A 21,601-nucleotide genomic window follows, 5' to 3' on the forward strand; every position below is an offset into this window, starting at 1 on the left:
TTATTGATCTCTTGAAGCTCCGCTTCCGGACAGGAACCGAGGATGCAACAGGCGTTTTCTCTCTGGATCGCCACACTGAGGCGCTGAAACAAAAAACTATATATATATATATATATATATATATATATATATATATATATATATATATATATATATATATATATATATTAGTATATTTTGGTAGCAGTCTTTCCTGTAGACATATATTATTAAATATGACCGAAAAAGTAAGATTAATAATTCTAACACGAATTTTCTCTATCATTCTTATGTTTCTTTTCACTGTTGATGGTAATTCAAAGATCAATTCTCCAAAATTCATTTTTATTTCTAGTCTGACGCGACACTTTAGCGCGTTTCGTAAAACTTATTACATTTTCAAAGACTTTAGTTTACAAACACACAACTGAAAGTGAATAGAGCTTTACACATCTTCGAGGTTTATATCTACATTTGGGTGAGGTGGATGAGGTGCAAAACGAACTTTCAACAATGGGTATTCAATGGGTATTAAATTCCAACACAAGACAGAACACGAAACAATGGGTATTGAATGGAAGTAATTGTAGAAAGTCTATTGGTCCATATTTCTTGATGCTTCTATATTGGAGCGGAGTCTTGAAGTGGGTAGAATATAGTTGTGCATTAATTGGCTGTTGATTGCTGGTGTTGACTTCTTGATATGTAGTGCCTCGCAGACGTCAAGCCGCCTGCTATCGCTGTATCTATCGATGATTTCTGTGTTGTTTGCTAAGATTTCTCTGGTAATGGTTTGTTTGTGGGAAGAGATTATATGTTCCTTAATGGAGCCCTGTTGCTTATGCATTGTTAAACGCCTGGAAAGAGATGTTGTTGTCTTGCCTATATACTGTTTTTTTTGGAGCATACAGTCCCCAAGAGGGCATTTGAAGGCATAGACGACGTTGGTCTCTTTTAAAGCGTTCTGCTTTGTGTCTGGAGAGTTTCTCATGAGTAGGCTGGCCGTTTTTCTGGTTTTATAGTAAATCGTCAGTTGTATCCTCTGATTTTTGTCTGTAGGGATAACGTTTCTACTGACAATATCTTTCAGGACCCTTTCCTCCGTTTTATGGGCTATGGAAAAGAAGTTCCTGTAAAATAATAATAATGTGTATATATATATATATATTATTATATATATATGTAATATATATATATATATATATATATATATATATATATATATATATATATATATGTAGAATTAATGTCAAGTTGCCTAACAAGCCGAGTTTTCCTGAAATTATATAATTTTCAAAATTGTTTTCATGTGGAATGATAAAGCTTTCCATTGCAGTATATAAGATTTGATTTTTTAATTTGATTTAAAACTAACACATATTTTATTCAAAACTTACCAAACCTATCCTAACATAACTAAGTCAGTAAGTAATTCATGTTCTTGATATACTATAATAATATTTATTGTAATGATCCAATTTAAAAAGAAATATTTGATAACGAAAAATCTTTCTGCCTGTTAGGTAAATCGGGCCTTGCATACTAGGCCAAGTACTGTGGTTCTGGCTATTAGGTACATCATATTTATATAAATATATACTGTATATAGATACGCTAATAAGTCTGTTAAATGAGCAGCACCAAGATATCAGCAGTAGCAAAGCACCATTAACTGGGATAGGCTTCCTCTGATAAGAGAGCCACACAGAATTTGCCAATTATGAATGGAGGGCAATTAAGGGTTGGGAATGAATGGCTCCAGTGATAGTGGATGAGACCTGATAATGAGAGTCTGGTGATCACCCACCCGGCGTCTGTCACGCCTCTCGCTAAAGCTTAGGTATTCATTCATTTTGTCATTTATTACGCACTGCACACCCATTCCGTGGGCGATGATGGAAAGGGTTACAAAGGCATAAAATGGGTTCAGGAACTGAAGAATGTTGAGGGGGAGGAGGTTGTGCTGGGAGAGGGGTGAATATTAGCTGTGAGTACGGTAACTGGGATAAGAGACAAGGGAAAATGAGAATTGTATGTAGATGAGGGAGCCCCTAGGAACCGCATTTGCAACGGGAATACTTGCCAGTTAAGGGCCGTGAATGATATAGGGGAGGCAGAGTGAATCACTTCTGGCAGCAGACAGTGGTGGGGCAAGAGATTGAAGGCTTTGTTACCAGGACATGCAAACAGTTCCGGAGCAGGGAAGAGGGTCAAGGGCTACTGGCGAAGTATTATTAGAGCTGATCACACTGGATTGACGTAGTAGTAGTAGTCGCCAGTGCTACACAAGTGGTTGTGGGGAAAACGCTCATCACGGTGATTCGTACTTATCACAGCTTCCTGCTGGTAAAAGTAAAAGAGTAAAAAGAGAAGTAGATTTTCCAGAGGGGGATGTTATGATGGACTCGTAGCCTCGTTCTCAATTAAAAAAATCATTTTAGTGCAAGAATAAGTCAAACTTTAGAACTAATTTGCACACCTTTGCAAGGTTTACAGTGATGATTATGTTGTTCATGCTGTAGTAAAGATGATATATATTGAGCATTTGTAAGCGTATTGTTGGACTGTAATTTGTGTTGCACATACGAAGTTGATCTAAACCATAAATATTTTATCATGAAATATTTCACTCAAGTACTTTACATTTTCACACCCAAGTCTCTTGAGACGCACCAGTTGGTTGAACTGAAACACATGTGACAATATAAGATTATATAAACCTTAGGTTAATGGGAGAGCAGAAGAGGTTTGTTGTGAGTGAGGAATGTTAGGTCTTGAAAAGGTTAGGTCAAAGGTCTAAAGAGTTAATTATAGGAACTATGCCATATGTGGTTTCTGTTTCTTTACAAATTCCAGCAACGAGAGATATCTAAGAAAAATGATAGTATTTAGATCCAATTTAAAGTGCAACGTTCGTAGCGCGAATTATAGGGGTGTAGCTAGGGTAATTAGGGCAGTTAAACTGGACCAGTGTGGGGACAACGATGTCGTTTGTTGAGTAGAGACGAGCGTGCAGTTTGCCAGTATGGTGTGGAAGACTAACCGGGTGTGGGGGTGTTGTAATGACGATTCAGACTTAGGAATAGAAGGAAATTGAAATAAGTTTATTGAGGTAAAATACACACAAAGGGATGAGGTAGCTCAAGCTATTCTCACCCCGTTCAGTACAACGTGTTCATACATATATAGACACATCCCAAAAATATACATATTACCGAACATTCTGAGTGATAAACATATACATTTCTTCCTTTCCACATGAAGTATATTACCAGACGTACACACAGACATTTTTATGACTAGGTATATAGACAATTTGCAATAGACATTCAGACAATTCAACAAAAGGTTACGATCTTGGGATGCAAAATTCTTATATCTCTCCAGAATATCATCAATCTTTCCGTTGGGGGATAGAGGATGTGGGTAAGAGTTATGAATGGTGACCAGATAGGTCAAGGGCAGATATTGGCAAGGTTAGACACGTAATAACAGTAGGAAATTGGTAGAATTGATTATAACTTGCAAAGTAACTAATATTTGCTAGCATATGCAAATTTGCCTAGCACTCGACAACATAATTTATAAGAACAGTCAAGGTTGACTTGCTATGTAATTTGCATGTTGCATTTTGCAGCAAGGAATTAGAGTATGCAATTGAACCTAAAGACGTATGGTTCTGTTCCTTAAACAGTAGAGCATCGTGTAATTTGCATTGCCTGATCTTAACATGTTGCATGCTATGTTTTTTGTATATTGATTATTATTTTAGCGTTTGTACAACCAGCAAACTCAGTAAATGTTTTATGAAATAAGTAGAATGGTCCAGGACGGACCGAAACGTCGTCGTCCCTTCACTTTCTAGTGTGTGGTTTGGTCAACATATTTCAGCCACGTTACTGTGACTCCTTGTCTGCAATAATATAAGTACTGTGTGTTGATTAGGCTGTCCCTGGAGGGGGAGGGGGGCATGTAACGGTTTCATTCAGCCCGTCCCGTCAGTCAGCTGATGCAACTCTGCCACGTATTAGACTCAAAACAAATGTTCTTAGTTAAGGCAGCCAGTATGGAGACTGTGTATAATTTCGGGAGAATAACTTATAGGCAAAATATATAAAACTGACTACTTTAAAAATTAACCTCGATATACTGTGTCTAAAGTGTATAATACACCCTTGTTGTCTGTCCCCCCCCCCCGACACAATGAATTATTATTATTATTATTATTATTATTATTATTATTATTATTATTATTATTATTATTATTATTATTTTATCATTCAGGACAGGGATGGGAGTTCATTGTGCAACATGTGCTTCTATAACATTTGTGATATATCGGTTACTTGATGAATAAAAACATGTGATCACACTTGCATCTTTACATAATTATATGGCAACATTTTCACCACAGACCAGTTATATATTTTAAAGATCACGAAAATCGCCTGCGCATTTGGCTGCTAGGCGCAAAAATTACTTATTAATGACTTGGATTTTACACTCAGATTAGCAGTGTAGTGGAATAATAGTTGTAGGTAAACAATGATAGAACCATCAGTGCCGGCAACGCCAGTTGTGAGGAATATAGTCAAGCCGCAGGAAGCACAGACCAACATGGAAGATGACAAAAACAGCACTAACGAATCCCTCCAGGGCAGTATGCTAAGTAGGCCCAGCAGGAGTAGTGAAAAGGGCAGGAGGAGCAGCGGGGGCAGCAGGAGGAGCAGTGAGAGCAGCAGGAGGAGCAGTGAAGCCAGCAGTCTGAGCACTACCAGCAGTAACATCAACATTGACGATCTCTCCCTGCTGTCCGAGTCCTTCCCGGCCATGTTGTGGCATCGATGGATCGGTCTCGTACGTTTTCCATGAATTTTTGTTTGTTGACCAGACCACACACTAGCAAGTGAAGGGACGACGACGTTTCGGTCCGTCCTGGACCATTCTGAAGTCGATTGTGAATGGTCCAGGACGGACCGAAAGGTCCCATCACTTTCTAGTGTCTGGTCTGGTCAACATATTTCAGCTACGTTATTGTGACTCCTCGTCTGCAATTTTTGTTTGGTCATTTCACGTGTCTATTTAAAGGTATGTCGAAGGATCTGTTTATCTTGTTAATGACATATACTGTATATATGAATGCCCGGGAAAGTCGTTAATCTATTATCTACAAGTTTGCATTATTTTTAAGATGTGTGTAGAGCTGAGGTATACTCCTCTCCGTCTCCATCCCCCTGATTGAATTTCTCAAATTCCTATCTTCTTTCGGTCATCTTATTTAAGTGGTGGACGGTAGAGCGTCGATCTCGCTTCATGCAGGTCGGCGTTCAATCCCCGACCGTCCAAGTGGTTGGGCACCATTCCTTCCTCCCGTCCCATCCCAAATCCTTATCTGATATATTTCCCCATCTTCTGATATGTGGTTTGGTCATCTTATCTACTAGTGTGTGTTTGCTTGCACTAGCCCCAGTATACACTTTCTATTGTTAGCTCTGTGATAAGTTTGCTGTTTGAGAAAACGATCTTCAAGACTTCCACAAATTGTTATGCCTTGACTCTTTCTAGTTTAATTGTCCAGCTTGGTTGAATTTTAAGTCGCCTATAATGCAAATGATATTACAATTAGCTTAGATTCCTAAGATATATTTTCCCAGATGTTCCTTCCATTCTGTCTAGGTTTGGAGGCCCCTATGTGACTTGTTATTAGGCAATAATTAACGTAATTTAATTCAAACCAATTTTTGTTTTGTACAAACCTCTGTTGTCATTCCAAGTTTGACACTGAATTGTAATATGCTTCTGAAAATTAGCGCCTTTTCCTCCTCGTTAGTTTCCTTTTCTCAACATTCATCCGTTATGATTAATGGGGGTAGAAATAGCCTAAGCTACTCTTTCCCTTGAGATGTATTTTTTCTTGTGTCAATAAACATATTTGAACTTGATTATGATTAATATAACATATCTATGTAGTTAATTCATCCATGTTATTTATAATATAAATTTACATATATGAAACAAAATGAAAGTGACGACGTTTCAGGCCTTTTAGTCTGTTCATATGTGTGGGTTGGGTATTATTTTTCAGCCACTTTGTGACGTTATCTGAAAATGCTTCTGTTATGTATAATATTACTTTAGGGTTATGATTAATTATGCCCCTGCCCCTGTTACCTAGCAGTAAAATAGGTACCTGGGTGTTAGTCAGCTGTCACGGGCTGCTTCCTGGGGGTGGAGGCCTGGTCGAGGACCGGGCCGCGGGGACACTAAAGCCCCGAAATCATCTCAAGATAACCTCTCAAGATAGAGGGTCATGTTTGTCTGTGTTCCTTTGTCCCCAATTGTCACAATTTTAATACTTAAAAAAAATATCATAAATTCTGTCTTATGTTCCCCAAACATTTTCCCTTAATTAATCGAGCTCTGGTATCATGTTTACAACTTGTCATCTTTCAGTTCACACGAATACCATTATCCTGTAGTGTTGTGATCCCTGACAAATTACACCATCTACTGCATTAGATTAAGGCTGCCACCCTTTCACTTAACAGATAAACCTCATCCCTAGCATACACGTTATATTTGGCATAAACTTTGTCTCGATTGAAAATAAGTAATATACTATTGTGATTTCTGTGTGTAGTGTAAGTAATATAACGTTGGCCTTGCAATATTTGGTTAGTTGATACTAACATCCATTAATACTCATTCATTGCTAATTCTTCTTCTAGGCAGGATACAACAATTGACTAAGATCTCTTTCTTGAAGCTAATTTTAACTAGGGTATATGTATTTTTGTAACTAGCAAGCATTATCTCACGCTTATTATTTTTTTTACATCACTGGCCCAAGTGTCAGGGCAGATAACAGGTTGGTTAGCACTTCCAACCTCACAACTTCTGCGTAACTAACAACCTTTCTGCTTTTCATAAACTATCTCTACCTTTAAGTTACAAAACCTCTGTATCTTTCCTCTCCCTTCCTCACAATGTTGTTGTTGTTTTTAGATTTAGCTAGTCAGAACGAAGTGGCCATGTAGCACGGGCTATGGTGAGCCCGTCTCTTCCGCACAACCTATATGTATCTTAACACCTTGCACTCGCTCTCATTACCTCACTGCAACTCTCCGCCTCACAATCTTTCCCTGTAACCAATCCCACTTTCATGCCTGCGTTGCCCCCCTCTCTGTATATTCCTCTCTTGACTTGCATATTCTACCACTCTCTCCTCCCTTCTCCATTCTGAAAATATCCCTGAACTATTCTTATGTACCACACTCTTCCCCCCCCCCCTTTCCACGCTAGTATCTCCTTTCTACATCTTATTCCAAGTGCACTGCTATCCTAACATCTTCCTCATCATACTCCCTTTGTTAAGAGACAAAAAAAGCAGACGAGAATAGAAACAATCAAGAAAACAGAAGACCGAAGAGAATCGAAACGCACAATAGAACAAGAATTGGTATAAACGTCAGAGGAGAATAAATAAACAAAGAATATGAAAATGACATTGCATTCAAGGCCAGTAAACAAGCGAAGCTGCTCCACAGCCATAGTAGAAAGACAAATTAGAGATGAGATTTTGACAAATATTGAGGTAACACTAGAGAAGATAGAGACGACTAGAGGTACTAGATGAAATGAAAGTTGAATGGCTATCTTGAGGTTGTCTTGAGATGATTTCGGGGCTTTTAGTGTCCCCGCGGCCCGGTCCTCGACCAGGCCTCCACCCCCAGGAAGCAGCCCGTGACAGCTGACTAACACCCAGGTACCTATTTTACTGCTAGGTAACAGGGGCATAGGGTGAAAGAAACTCTGCCCATTGTTTCTCGCCGGCGCCTGGAATCGAACCCAGGACCACAGGATCACAACTCCAGCGTGCTGTCCGCTCGGCCGACCGGCTAGACAGTGTATTACCATGGCTGCTGAAATATACTGCACATGCCATTAATCATCATGTTGTTGTTGTTGTTATAGATTCAGCTACTCGGAACAAGTTCCAAGTAGCACGGGCTATGGTGAGCCTGTAATTACCTGGCACAGGAGCGGGGCAAGAAGCACGGGCTATGGTTAGCCCTGAATCATCATGAATATAGTGCTAAATTAATACTGGTGCCACTGAAAAGCATACCATACACGGCACTAGAAAGAATATTAGGGATAAAACTAGAAGAAACATGACCAGACCACACACTAGAAATTGAAGAGACGACGACGTTTCGGTCCGTCCTGGACCATTCTCAAGTCGATTGTGTCATTCTCAATTCGACTTGAGAATGGTCCAGGACGGACCGAAACGTCGTCGTCTCTTCAATTTCTAGTGTGTGGTCTGGTCATCATACTTCAGCCACGTTATTGTGACTCATCGCCTGCATAGAAGAAACATCTTGTCAGAATTATATAAGTATCAACCCGGCTGTAAGCAAGGTAAATTATAACTCAAAAATATACTGGCGTTTAAAAAAAATGGCTGGAGTGAGGCAGGGCAGAATGCATATTTCTAGACAAGACTCTTTAGGCACAGTTCTGTATAAAAGACTCCTGTAGAAACTTCATAAATAAGTAGGTGTAGCTGGGAGAGCAGTGAACTGGGTGGAACTGTAGTAGTAGTAGTAGTAGTAGTGGGCATCCAGTCTCAGGAGACTATGGGGTTGCGCTCTGGTTGTCGGTCTAATGTGGCCTCTCCAGGGCGCAAAGCTTGGGAAGGTAGAAACGTAGAAGCTGTTACCCATGCAGCAAGACCCCCCTCTCCCAGTTAGGTACACGAAAGTGTTCCTAATAAATATAGAGCAAAGAGTAACAGCAAGGGAAACGTCGGAATGACGCTTAGTAAGAATTCCCTAAACGATCTGTCCTACTAATTGATTGATTGATTAGGATTAAACCAACCAGGAGGTGGCATGGGCATGAATAGCCCGTAAGTGGTAGATTTTATTTTTTATTTTAAGTGAAAGTATTAAAATGAAGTATTTTACTGTGTGTTGAGGTCGCATTTAAATCGTCAGGCTGGGGAGGATACTGCTTGTCCTAGTAATGTTGTTGTTATAGATTCAGCTACTCAGAACAAGTTCCAGTAGCACGGGCTATGGTGAGCCCGTAACTTACCTAGCACAGGAGCGGGGCAAGAAGCACGGGCTATGGTGAGCCCTGTCCTAGTAATCAAACTGTTTCTTATTTATATTAATGGCCTAACCTGGGGAAGGGAGAGGGATAATTAGCACTTTACATGACAGTATTAACAGATAACTCAACATTACCGAGAAGAGTTGGGACACACTTCAGGAAGGCCTAGACAAGGCTCAGAGTTAGTCCGAAAAATGACTATTGGAATTTAATACAAATAAGGTGATTGAATTGGGCATGAACGTAACAAGCGGCTATGCATGGAAACTAAACACGTCGTTGAGCCACAGGTATGTTAGCAACTACTTGTTCAGTGTAAGGGCAGTAAGCAATTGGAAGAAGCTAGGAGAAATAATAGAGGCTACCTCCATCCATCACAGCTCTAAATTGATATATGACAAAAGACAAAGGGGACTGGAATCATAACATTATGCCACCAACGGATTGAAAGGATGGGCCCAAGATCTGGAGCTCCGTCTAGCAAATTCTGCTAGACGAGTACACAGTAAAATACACAGGCGAAGTGAAGTGAATTATCAGGAGAAAGCGCCAAGCCATTACGACTATATAGCACTGATAAGGGGTCAGGATAAGGATTTGGGATGGGACGGGGCAGGGAAGGAATGGTGCCCAGCCACTTGGACGGTCGGGGATTGAACGCCGACCTGCGTGAAGCGAGACCGTCGTTCTACCGTCCAGCCCAAGTGGTTGGGGAGTATGCCTTGCTTTTCATAACGCTAATTAAGTGACCTTCTTGCAGCCGATGCCACTAGGAAAGATGTCGGACTACGGGTTTGAGGAGGATGACAGTGGTGGACTCGGGGGCCACCAAACCGACGCCGGCCAGAACTACATCACCGTCATCCCTGTCGAGTACCCGACCAGAAGACCTTACGCCGACTACGACGCCTTCCCGAGATCCGCCACCATATCCAGGTGAGGTGGGCGCTGTGGGTTAGGTTAGGTTAGGTAGGGTTGGTTAGGTTCGGTCATATCTCTACCTTAGTTTTAACTCAAATTTAAAAATAATTACCTCATACATAATAAAATGAATAGCTTTATTGGTGAAATTGGTGATAGCATATGGAAGAGGGCTTAGAAGGGCTCGCTCTAGATAGCAGGATAGCAGGGTGTCGTGGAAGGTTTGTGATGGTAGTAATAGGCTGAAGTAGAGTGACAATTGGTGACGATAACGTATAGGAATTATATATATATATATATATATATATATATATATATATATATATATATATATATATATATATATATATATATATATACGTGCAGTAAACGGTGGTTATGATGGTAGCCAAAAATCGAATAGAGAGATTATAGTAGTGGTGGTAATTGAGTTTTGTGGTTATAATGGGTGATGGAGACAAAAACTGGTTGGTGGTAAATATAGACAAGGGGAGGGTGAGAGAGGTGGCGGAAGCAGCCAGGGGTGGCAGATGACGCCAGGGGTGGCAGACATCGGGGGTGGCAGATGACGCCAGGGGTGACAGACGACGTCAGGGGTGGCAGACAACACCAGGGGTGGCAGACAACACCAGGGGTGGCAGACAACACCAGGGGTGGCAGACAACACCAGGGGTGGCAGACGACGTCAGGGGTGGCAGACAACACCAGGGGTGGCAGACAACACGAGGGGTGGCAGACAACCAGTGGTGGCAGACAACACCAGGGGTGGGAGACAACACCAGTGGTGGCAGACGACACCAGGGGTGGCAGACGACACGAGGGGTGGCAGACCACCAGGGGTGGCAGACCACCAGTGGTGGCAGACAACACCAGTGGTGGCAGACGACACCAGGGGTGGCAGACGACACCAGGGGTGGCAGACGACACCAGGGGTGGCAGACGACACCAGGGGTGGCAGACGACACCAGGGGTGGCAGACGACACCAGGGGTGGCAGAATAGGGTATGGGCAACAGAAGAGGATAGGACATGGATGGCGAATCTTTTTAAAGGTGCCGAAATTGGCAATTACTTTCTAAAAAAAAATATTTTGCGTGCCTATGGGAATTTTGAGCCGCAGATTAAAATATCATTATCATATTTGTATTTTAACCATTTTTATGGAGAAAGAGAACAAAATACTTAAAAACATTCCTAAACAAATTTCTTTAGGCAACCAATAACTTATGGATTGCTTTAAATGGTACATCTTTAAGAATTGCATGCTTTTAATAATTAGTAATTCCCAAGAGGCAAGGGGGTAGCAGAAGCACCTAAGTGTATCAGAAGAGACTATGAAAGGTGGGTAGGAGAATAGGGGTGAGAGAATAATCTAGGGGTGACTAGGAGTTACTGAAATGGCATGGAATGGGATTGGAGTTAAGACTGGATATTGGTGGTAAGGATAGTTACAGTAGTTCTGGCATTAGTAAGGAGCTGTTCGGTAGTAACAACCCTTTTTTGGGGCTTAGTAAACATTAAAACATTGAAACCGTTAATGGTGATTAACACTATAAGCTATTACAGTACTTGCGATATTGTAGGCTAGTACTTGAGATGTTGTACGCTATTTCTTGAGATGTTGTAGGCTAGTACTTGAGATGTTATAAGTTATTTGCGATATTGTAGGCTATTTCTTGCGATATTGTAGGCAAGTACTTGCAATATTGTAGGCTAGTACTTGCGATATTGTAGGGTATTACTTGCGATATTGTAGGCTAGTACTTGCGATATTGTAGGCTAGTACTTGCGATATTGTAGGCTAGTACTTGTGATATTGTAGGCTAGTACTTGAGATGTTGTAGGCTAGTACTTGCAATTTTGTAGGCTAGTACTTGCAATATTGTAGGCTAGTACTTCTAATATTGTAGGCTAGTACTTGCAATATTGTAGGCTAGTACTTGCAATATTGTAGGCTAGTACTTCTAATATTGTAGGCTAGTACTTGCGATATTGTAGGCTAGTACTTGCAATATTGTAGGCAAATACTTGCAATATTGTAGGCAAATACTTGCAATATTGTAGGCAAATACTTGCAATATTGTAGATTATTGCTAGAGATATTATAAGTTACTAAGACGTATAGTGATTGTTTTGTAGAATTAAATGCTGTAGGCCTATAATCATAGCCAATGTTGTGTATTAGAAATAGTGGTTGTAGTTAGTGAAAATGTCCACTACATGGATTTTATTAAGTACTAGTTACTAACTGTTAATTTTATTAGTAGTAACATATACCTAACAGTATATATACTTTCGGAATATAAATTTGTGTTTAAGAACATTTTTAAATCAACTCCTTTTTTATATGAAATATAATTATTTTAAATGTTATATATTCTGTTGAGATTTATCAATAGTTTTAACTAAATAACGCTGCTAAGGACTCGGAGGTAAGAATGGGTTAATGTCGGACTATTAAATAGTCAACTGGGCACGAATGTCACAATTGGGGGTCATAGGTCACAACTATTTTCAGTTTTTTGTTGTTGTTTCTCTTGGGTGTCAAGAAGTGGTGAGTGTGCATCATGTCTATAAAGCATTCATTGCTAAATGTTGTCATTTTGTTTTTAAATAAATAAGCATTTAAGTATGTGTTTGGACGGTAAAGTAATGAGTTCATGCGAGTTTGGAACCCCTAACCTGGAGGCAGATTCACGAAGCAGTTACGCAAGCACTTACGAACCTGGCCATCTTTTCTCAATCTTTGGCGGCTTTGTTTACAATTACTAAACAGTTAATGAGCTCCGAAGCACCAGGAGGCTGTTTATAACAATAACAACAGTTGATTGGCAAGTTTTCATGCTTGTAAACTGTTTAATAAATGTAACCAAAGCCGTCAAAGATTGAGGAAAGATGTACACGTTCGTAAGTGATTGCGTAACTGCTTCGTGAATCTGATTATTTTGAACCCGATTATTTGGTGTTGTTATTATTGTGGTTATGTTAATTTGAAGATACTTGCACTAGATGTCTCTGCTTGCGACACACACATCGTATACAAGTCCGTTTTCTGTTTATGCACGAAATTTTTATTCCTTCAGGAAATGTGTTATTTTTCACGGGTATTACTTGAAACGTCACCATCAAGTTGTTCAGTGTTTGTTAAACTTTGTAAAAACGAAGAAAATGTAATCAGCATAAATCTTGTTATTTTCCCCGACACTGCAATTGAAGTCATTTCCCGATTCACCTATAAATCCGTTAATTACAGGGATATAGTTGATAGACAGTTTGAAACAAGGTTATTAACTGACCACAAGGTATTCAAGGATGCAGAATTACCTCCTTATTTCCCCGTTTTTTTCTTTTTTAGAAGTTATTTAAGAATTGGGTGCGTTTAATTGTCAACAATATGGAGGTCTTGTAGTCGGTTGGTAACAATAAACAATCCAGAAAACTTGACTTGACCATCTTTTTTTCCCACTTAGGCGTCCTCGTGGCGAGACAGATGCCTTCCCGCGGTCTGCAACCATATCCAGGTAGGTGTAGTGTCCCGTCTTCCCAGCACTCTTTGTCGTATAACGCTTTGAAACCTACTGACGGTCTTGCCTCCACCATCTTCTCACCTAACTTGTTCCAACCGTCGACCACTCTGTTTGCGAAAGTGATTTTTCTGGGTGTGGGTGGGTGTAATTACTTAAGTGTAGTTACAGGATGAGAGCTACGCTCGTGGTGTCCCGTCTTCCCAGAACTCTTTGTCATATAACGCTTTCAATCTACTGACGGTCTTGGCCTCCACCACCTTCTCACCTAACTTGTTCCAACCGTCTATCACTCTGTTTGCGAAAGTGAATTTTCTGGGTGTGGGTGTGTGTTGTTACCTAAGTGTAGTTACAGGGTGAGAGGTGTCCGGTGGTGTCCCGTCTTCCCGAAACTCTTGTCATGTAAGGCTTTGAAACTACTGAGGGTTTTTTCTTCTACCTCTCATTTCTTCCAACCATTTTACCACTCTACAAAAATGAACTTTATAATGTTATTTTCGGCAGCTTTGTTTCTTTAGCTTAAATCCATGACCTCTTGTTCTTGAGGTTCCAGGTTTAAAAAATTCTTCTTTTGTCAATTTTGTCGACTCCTGTTATAATTTTGCATGTCGTAATCATATCACCTCTTTTTCTTGTATCTTCTAGCTTTGGTATATGACATATTGGCAAAGTCTCCACCTACCTAAAAAATAACAATAACGTTTTATATATATATATATATATATATATATATATATATATATATATATATATATATATATATATATATACATATATATACATATATATACATATATGTATATATATACATATATATATATACATATATATATATATATATATATATATATATATATATATATGTATATATATATATATATATATATATATACATATATATATATATATATATATATATATATATATATATATATATATATATATATATATATATATATATGTCGTACCTAATAGCCAGAACGCACTTCTCAGCCTACTATTCAAGGCCCGATTTGCCTAATAAGCCAAGTTTTCATGAATTAATGTTTTTTCGTCTACCTAACCTACCTAACCTAACCTAACCTAGCTTTTTTTGGCTACCTAACCTAACCTTACCTATAAATATAGGTTAGGTTAGGTTAGGTAGGGTTGGTTAGGTTCGGTCATATATCTACGTTAATTTTAACTCCAATAAAAAAAAATTGACCTCATACATAGAGAAAAGGGTTGCTTTATCATTTCATAAGAAAAAAATTATAGTAAATATATTAATTCAGGAAAACTTGGCTTATTAGGCAAATCGGGCCTTGAATAGTAGGCTGAGAAGTGAGTTCTGGCTACTAGGTACGACATATATATATATATATATATATATATATATATATATATATAAGAACATTTTTCGAGCAGGATGGCGGGATTGAACAGAATAGTAATTATTTACATGTAAAAACATTTAGAAGTTTTGTATTTTCAATTTATTATACTTTCAATATCTACTTATTTGGGCGGCTAATGCTTTCTTCACTACATATTTGCAATATAGATAAAAAAATATGTTTTCTTTCATGAATTAAAAATGAAATGCGCACTGCTAGAGCCTTGTTTATTAAAAGAATTAGACATAGTTTAACTCAACCAAACCTAACCCTACCCTAACCTCACCTAAGCCAACCTAAGTTTAAAGGTTGAAGAAAAATAAAAAAATGTTTCAGTGAACGATGCATTTGGTGCAAACCTATTATCAAATAATATATATAATCTTAAAATAGGAGAAGAAAATATAAAAGTGTTCAGTGAGGATCCATAAGGTCTTCTCTGAGTACTCTTTATTTTCTTCTCCGAGGCTATGGGTCCCTACATTTGCACCAGAGGTGGTACTCCTTATATATTTAAAAAATCTTAAAATATATAGAAGCAGATGTTACTTTTGTAACACTAGTAAATAAATAATTCAAATTCAAATGATACTGATATTAACATTTCTGTGATTACAAAGTCTATTGTAAGCTTTAAAACTAAATTATATCATAAAGCAGAACTTTTGAGATAATGTTACACCGTTCACAACCTAACTCAGTTCCGGAGTTATTTATACCGTCATTTTACTACCAGAGATTATAGCAACTTGTAGCAACTATAGAAGGAATGTATACAATATTTATTGTTGTACATAAAACAAAAATACTGTATTAATAATGTAGACATCCTAGGTAAGAATGCAACATTCTAGCCTAACCTTTGTTGGACTTAATGTAGTACATATATTTACTAAATTAAACCTAATATTGTGTTTATTTGGCTTAGGATTACTTATTTAGGCAGGTTAGGTTGTTGTAGTTTTTATTATGATGCCCTTAAGTATATCAATAGCACGAATATTGATATACTAAATATTGATATACAATAGCAAAGACTTTCGCTTTCCCAGAGAGTTCCTGCGGGAGAGGGCGGCGGCGGACTTCCTTCGGGGAGACTACAAGGGCAGCGCCGACCACCTGGACAAGGCGGCAGGCTTCTACCCGGGTCTCCCGCCGCCAGCCTTCGAAGTGCCGCCCCTCACGCTGGAGCCGGAGACCCGCAGGCCCTCCACCCACATGATGGCCACGCCCCCACATACCACCACCGCCTCGACCAACATGCCCACCCACACTCTCCCCACCACCACCACCTCCGTCATCCATCCATCAGTGCCACAGACTTCGGTGCACTCTGACGACTTCGACAAGACCATTAATAAGAGTGACCACGAGAGAAAAGCAACTAAAGGTGGGTGCTGAGAGAGAGAGAGAGAGAGAGAGAGAGAGAGAGAGAGAGAGAGAGAGAGAGAGAGAGAGAGAGACTAATGTTAGTAAATGCATATTAAATGTATTTTATGATAACTTTGCATGTGCCCTACAAATAGATATAGACATGCAGGAGCACACTGCTAAGAGGTGGAGCCCAAGAACTAGGTCTCGTTTCATACACACGTGGGTAAGTATATATAACCTACATTAATAAGGGAAAGAGACACATTAATTTAGCCACATTAACATTATGTTTGTGTTAAATGTGTGTATTTGGCATGCATGTATGTTGTATGTGACTGTGTATGTTACATGTGATTGTATGCATGTTGTCACAGGTCGTTGTCTTGCTGTGACTGGATGTATTTTGTGTATGAGTGTTTGTTGTTGCACATGAATGTGTTTATGTCGCCTTCGAGTGTGTATATGTTGCGTATGAGTGCGTATATATTGCATGTGTGTGTGTATATGTTTATTTGAGTATTTATATGTTGCATGCAAGTGTAGTCTGTGAGTGTATATATGTTACATGTGAGTAGGTGTAGGTTGCATGTGTATATTAAGTATGTGTATATGTTGCAAGTGAGTGCGTTCTGTGAGTGTGTGTATGTTTGCATGGGAGTATGCCAGTGAGTGTGGGTATGTGCATGTGGGTGTATGTTGTGACTGGGTGTATGTTGTATGTTGCACGTGAGTGGCTATGCTTTATGCGTGAATGTGTGTATGCTGAGTGGGTGTATGTGTATGTTGCATGGGCGTGTGTATATATATATGTATATATATATATATATATATATATATATATATATATATATATATATATATATATATATATATATATATATATATATATGTCGTACCTAGTAGCCAGAACGCACTTCTCAGCCTACTATGCAAGGCCCGATTTGCCTAATAAGCCAAGTTTTCCTGAATTAATATATTTTTTCAAGTTTTTTTATTATGAAATGATAAAGCTACCCATTTCATTATGTATGAGGTCAATTTTTTTTTATTGGAGTTAAAATTAACGTAGATATATGACCGAACCTAACCAACCCCACCTAACCTAACCTATCTTTATAGGTTAGGTTAGGTTAGGTAACCGAAAAAGTTAGGTTAGGTTAGGTTAGGTAGGTTAGGTAGTCGAAAAAACATTAATTCAGGAAAACTTGGCTTATTAGGCAAATCGGGCCTTGCATAGTAGGCTGAGAAGTGAGTTCTGGCTACTAGGTACGACATATATATATATATAATATCGTACCTAGAACGCATTTCTCGGCCTACTATGCAAGGCCCAATTTGCCTAATAAGCCAAATTTTCATGAATTAATTGTTTTTCGACTACCTAACCTAACCTAACTTTTTCGGCTACCTAACCTAACCTAACCTATAAAGATAGGTTAGGTTAGGTTAGGTAGGGTTGGTTAGGTTCGGTCATATATCTACATTAATTTTAACTCTAATAAAAAAAAATTGACCTCATACATAATGAAATGGGTAGCTTTATCATTTCATAAGAAAAAAATTAGAGAAAATATATTAATTCAGGAAAACTTGGCTTATTAGGCAAATCTGGCCTTGCATAGTAGGCCGAGAAGTGCGTTCTGGCTACTAGGTACGACATATATATATATATATATATATATATATATATATATATATATATATATATATATATATATATATATATATATATATATGTATATATATGTGTGTGTGTGTGTGTATATATATATATATATATATATATATATATATATATATATATATATATATATATATATATATATATATATATATATATATATATATATATATTGGTGTATACTGGCAGCAGGTTTTCTTTCAAACATGTTTCATTGAATATGATCGCATATTCTGTATTTATTATTTTCTGGTTTAGGGCTTCTATCCCTCTAACTATTTTCTTAGCATCAGGGCTTAATTGAAATAGGAGTTCTCCAAAACTCATTTTCGTACTTTTAAGGTGAAGAAAAGAAGTGATTTACTATAGAGTGTATTACACTTATTTATACAATTTGCACAACGTTTCGAACCTCCATGGTTCATTCTCAAGTGAACAGATCTTACAATGCTGGTTGATTTTATACCCGCACTGGGTCAGGTGATAATACAATAAATGTGAAAACATGGGGGGATACATAAGGGATAAATGTGAAGTGAAACATGGAGGTAACTGCAGAAGGCTTATTGGCCCATACGAGGCAGGTCCTATCTAAACACAAAGATTAATCCAGTGTAATTGGCCTGTTATGTTGGACATTGTCTTCTGTGTTGGCATCGTTATGTTCTGGTCTTGTCCTTACTCTCATGGTGGGTAGAGTAAATAGTTCCGTGATTTGGGTGTTCATGGTAGGTTGTTCTATTCTTATGTGAATTGCCTCAAGAATTTGTAATCTTCTTGCATCTTGGGTTTTGTCTATTATGCAGGTATTCTTGTTCAACATTTCTCTTGTTAGAGTGATGTCATGGGCTTGTCTCATGTGATTCCTAGGGGCACCAGATTGAAGATGGCATGTCAAACGCCTCGTCAGCTTGGTCGACGTCATACCTATGTACTTAGATTGAAGGTTACATCCTTCGTGGGGGCAAGTGTACATGTATACAACGCCTGACTGCTGTAGAGGGTTCTCCGTCGGCTTCGGGCTGTTTTTGATAAGGAGTTCGGAAGTCTTCTTGGTTTTGTAGAATATTATCAGGTTTATGTTTTGGTTAGGAGTAGTGCTTTTTACTCCTTTACGGATTATTTCTTTCATTATTCTTTCTTCTTTTATATGATCACTGTGCATGGTTGATTTATAATATAATTTTATTGGAGGTGTTGTGGTTTCTGTTCTAGGTTCTGAATTATACCAACGGTCCAAGTGTCTTCTTATAGCAGCGTTTATTTCCGCGTTGCTATATCCGTTGTTCACCAATACCTGAGTTACTCTTTCAAACTCTCTACTCACGTTGCTCCATTCAGAGCAGTGGGTAAGCGCTCGACGAATATAAGCATTGAGAACACTGGCTTTGTATCTTTGGGGGCACTCACTTCTACCGTTCAGGCATAATCCTATGTTGGTGGGCTTGGTATATACGTTGGTGCTTAAAGAGGTTCCTGCTCTATATATATGTGTATATATATATGTATATATATATATATATATATATATATATATATATATATATATATATGTCATATATATATATATATACATATATTATATATATACATATATATAATATGTTGCATGTGTGTCTGTACTCACCTAATTGTGCTTGCGGGGGTTGAGCTCTGGCTCTTTCATCCCGCCTCTCAACTGTCAATCAACAGGTGTACAGATTCCTGAGCCTATTGGGCTCTTATCATATCTACACTTGAAACTGTGTATGGAGTCAGCCTCCACCACATTACTGCCTAATGCATTCCATTTGTCAACCACTCTGACACTAAAAAAGTTCTTTCTAATTCCTCTGTGGCTCATTTGGGCATTCAATTTCCACCTGTGTCCCCTAGTGCGTGTGCCCCTTGTGTTAAATAGCCTGTCTTTATCTTCCTTATCAATTCCTTTGAGAATCTTGAATGTGGTGACCATGTCCCCCCTAACTCTTCTGTCTTCCAGCGACGTGAGGTTTAATTCCCGTAGTCTCTCCTCGTAGCTCATACCTCTCAGCTCGGGTACTAGTCTGGTGGCAAACCTTTGAACCTTTTCCAGTTTAGTCTTATCTTGACTAGATATGGACTCCATGCTGGGGCTGCATACTCCAGGATTGGTCTGACATATGTGGTATACAAAGTTCTGAATGATTCCTTACACAAGTTTGTAAATGCCGTTCTTATGCTGGCCAGCCTGGCATATGCTGCTGATGTTATCCTCTTGAAATGGGCTGCATCGGACAGGTCTGGCCTGATATCAATCCCCAAGTCTTTCTCTCTCTCTGACTCTTGAAGAATTTCATCTTTCAAATGATACCTAGTATCTGGCCTCCTGCTCCCTACACTTATCTTCATTACATTACATTTGCTGGGGTTAAACTCTTAACAACCATTTGTTGGACCATTCCTTCAGTTTGTCCAGGTCTTCTTGAAGCCTCAAGCAGTCCTCCTCTGTCTTAATCCTTCTCATAATTTTGGCGTCGTCAGCAAACATTGAGAGGAATGAGTCTATACCCTCTGGGAGATCATTTACGTATATCAGAATCTGGATAGGACCGAGTACAGAGCCCTGTGGGACTCCACTGGTGACTTCACGCCAATCTGAGGTCTCACCCCTCACTGTAACTCTCTGCTTTCTATTACTAAGTGTTCATATGTGTAGATAGTTTTCTTTGTGATATGTTAGGTTTAAAGTGTGTATTTGTGGGGTTTATTGGTGACAGATCAGTCATACGTGTTTGTTACTTAGTGTTTATGTATAGATGGTTTTCTTTGTGTTTTGTGATAGGTTTAAAGTGTGTATTTGTGGGGTTTATTGTTGACAGGTCGGTCCTCGGGTGGAGTGGAGGTGTGCGTGTTCCTACACTCCCGGCTGGCGGTCAGACTACGACTGGAAGATGGCGCCCACATCACTGCCCAGGAGCTCCAGGCCATGGTGATCGAGGAGGAGGACGTGGCTCTCCCCAAGCAGGCCATGGAGGTCTTCGCCATCTGGATGGTCTCCCCTGTACTAGGTGAGCGCTGGGAGTGAGCCAGTGAGTGCGTTAATGAGTGAAAGGGCATGTGGGAGGGAGGGGTCAGTAAGGGAGTGAGTGAGTGAGTGAGCCTGTCATACGAATATGAGAAGCTAGTCCATTAGCTTATTGGCTGCCGAGGTAGGCAGCCTACCTGCCAGCGTCATTAATATCTTGCAGCAATCTGGAAGATGGAATCTTCATGCAAACTGCACGCCCCCATACAGAGGAGAGAGAGAGAGAGAGAGAGAGAGAGAGAGAGAGAGAGAGAGAGAGAGAGAGAGAGAGAGAGAGAGAGAGAGAGAGAGAGAGAGAGAGAGAGAGAGAGACAGAGAGAGAGAGAGAGAGTTCTGACATAGTCGTCATACTGGAAACATTACTGGACGGCAAAACATTTGATAATTTAGCTAAGAATGATAAATATAACTCCCAGCTGAGTCATAATGGTAGCACAATGGTGCTGCAGTAAGTCATAGGTACTATGACTTATAAAGGTAGGACAATGTAGGTGTTATAGTAACTCATAGATGAGTCTCCAAAGTCAACTTGTCAATGGACAAAATAGACTCCTTGCTAGTGCAACTTTCATCACATT

At 39.1% G+C, this 21,601-nt stretch overlaps 1 protein-coding gene across 5 annotated transcripts in view; it reads left to right on the plus strand.

The window, feature by feature from the left end:
* The window catches only part of LOC123750348 (FERM domain-containing protein 8 Bili), a 77,696-nt gene that overhangs the window by 15,478 nt on the left and 40,617 nt on the right, over positions 1-21,601 (plus strand). For 4 of the 5 annotated variants that reach the window (XR_011230014.1, XM_045732473.2, XM_069333830.1 and 1 more), the window contains exons 1-5: positions 4,246-4,836; positions 9,860-10,035; positions 13,490-13,540; positions 15,975-16,312; positions 20,818-21,006. Coding sequence is in view for 4 of the 5 variants with exons in the window: in XM_045732473.2 (XP_045588429.2) it covers positions 4,525-4,836; positions 9,860-10,035; positions 13,490-13,540; positions 15,975-16,312; positions 20,818-21,006 (1,066 nt within the window). In the remaining variant the exon portion in view is untranslated. Of the gene's footprint in view, positions 1-4,245; positions 4,837-9,859; positions 10,036-13,489; positions 13,541-15,974; positions 16,313-20,817; positions 21,007-21,601 lie in introns of those variants that run through there. The other variant, XM_069333834.1, reaches the window with a different exon arrangement.

The sequence above is a fragment of the Procambarus clarkii genome, chromosome 4, assembly GCF_040958095.1.
Source record: "Procambarus clarkii isolate CNS0578487 chromosome 4, FALCON_Pclarkii_2.0, whole genome shotgun sequence".
In the NCBI taxonomy this organism is placed as follows: Eukaryota; Metazoa; Arthropoda; class Malacostraca; order Decapoda; family Cambaridae; genus Procambarus; species Procambarus clarkii.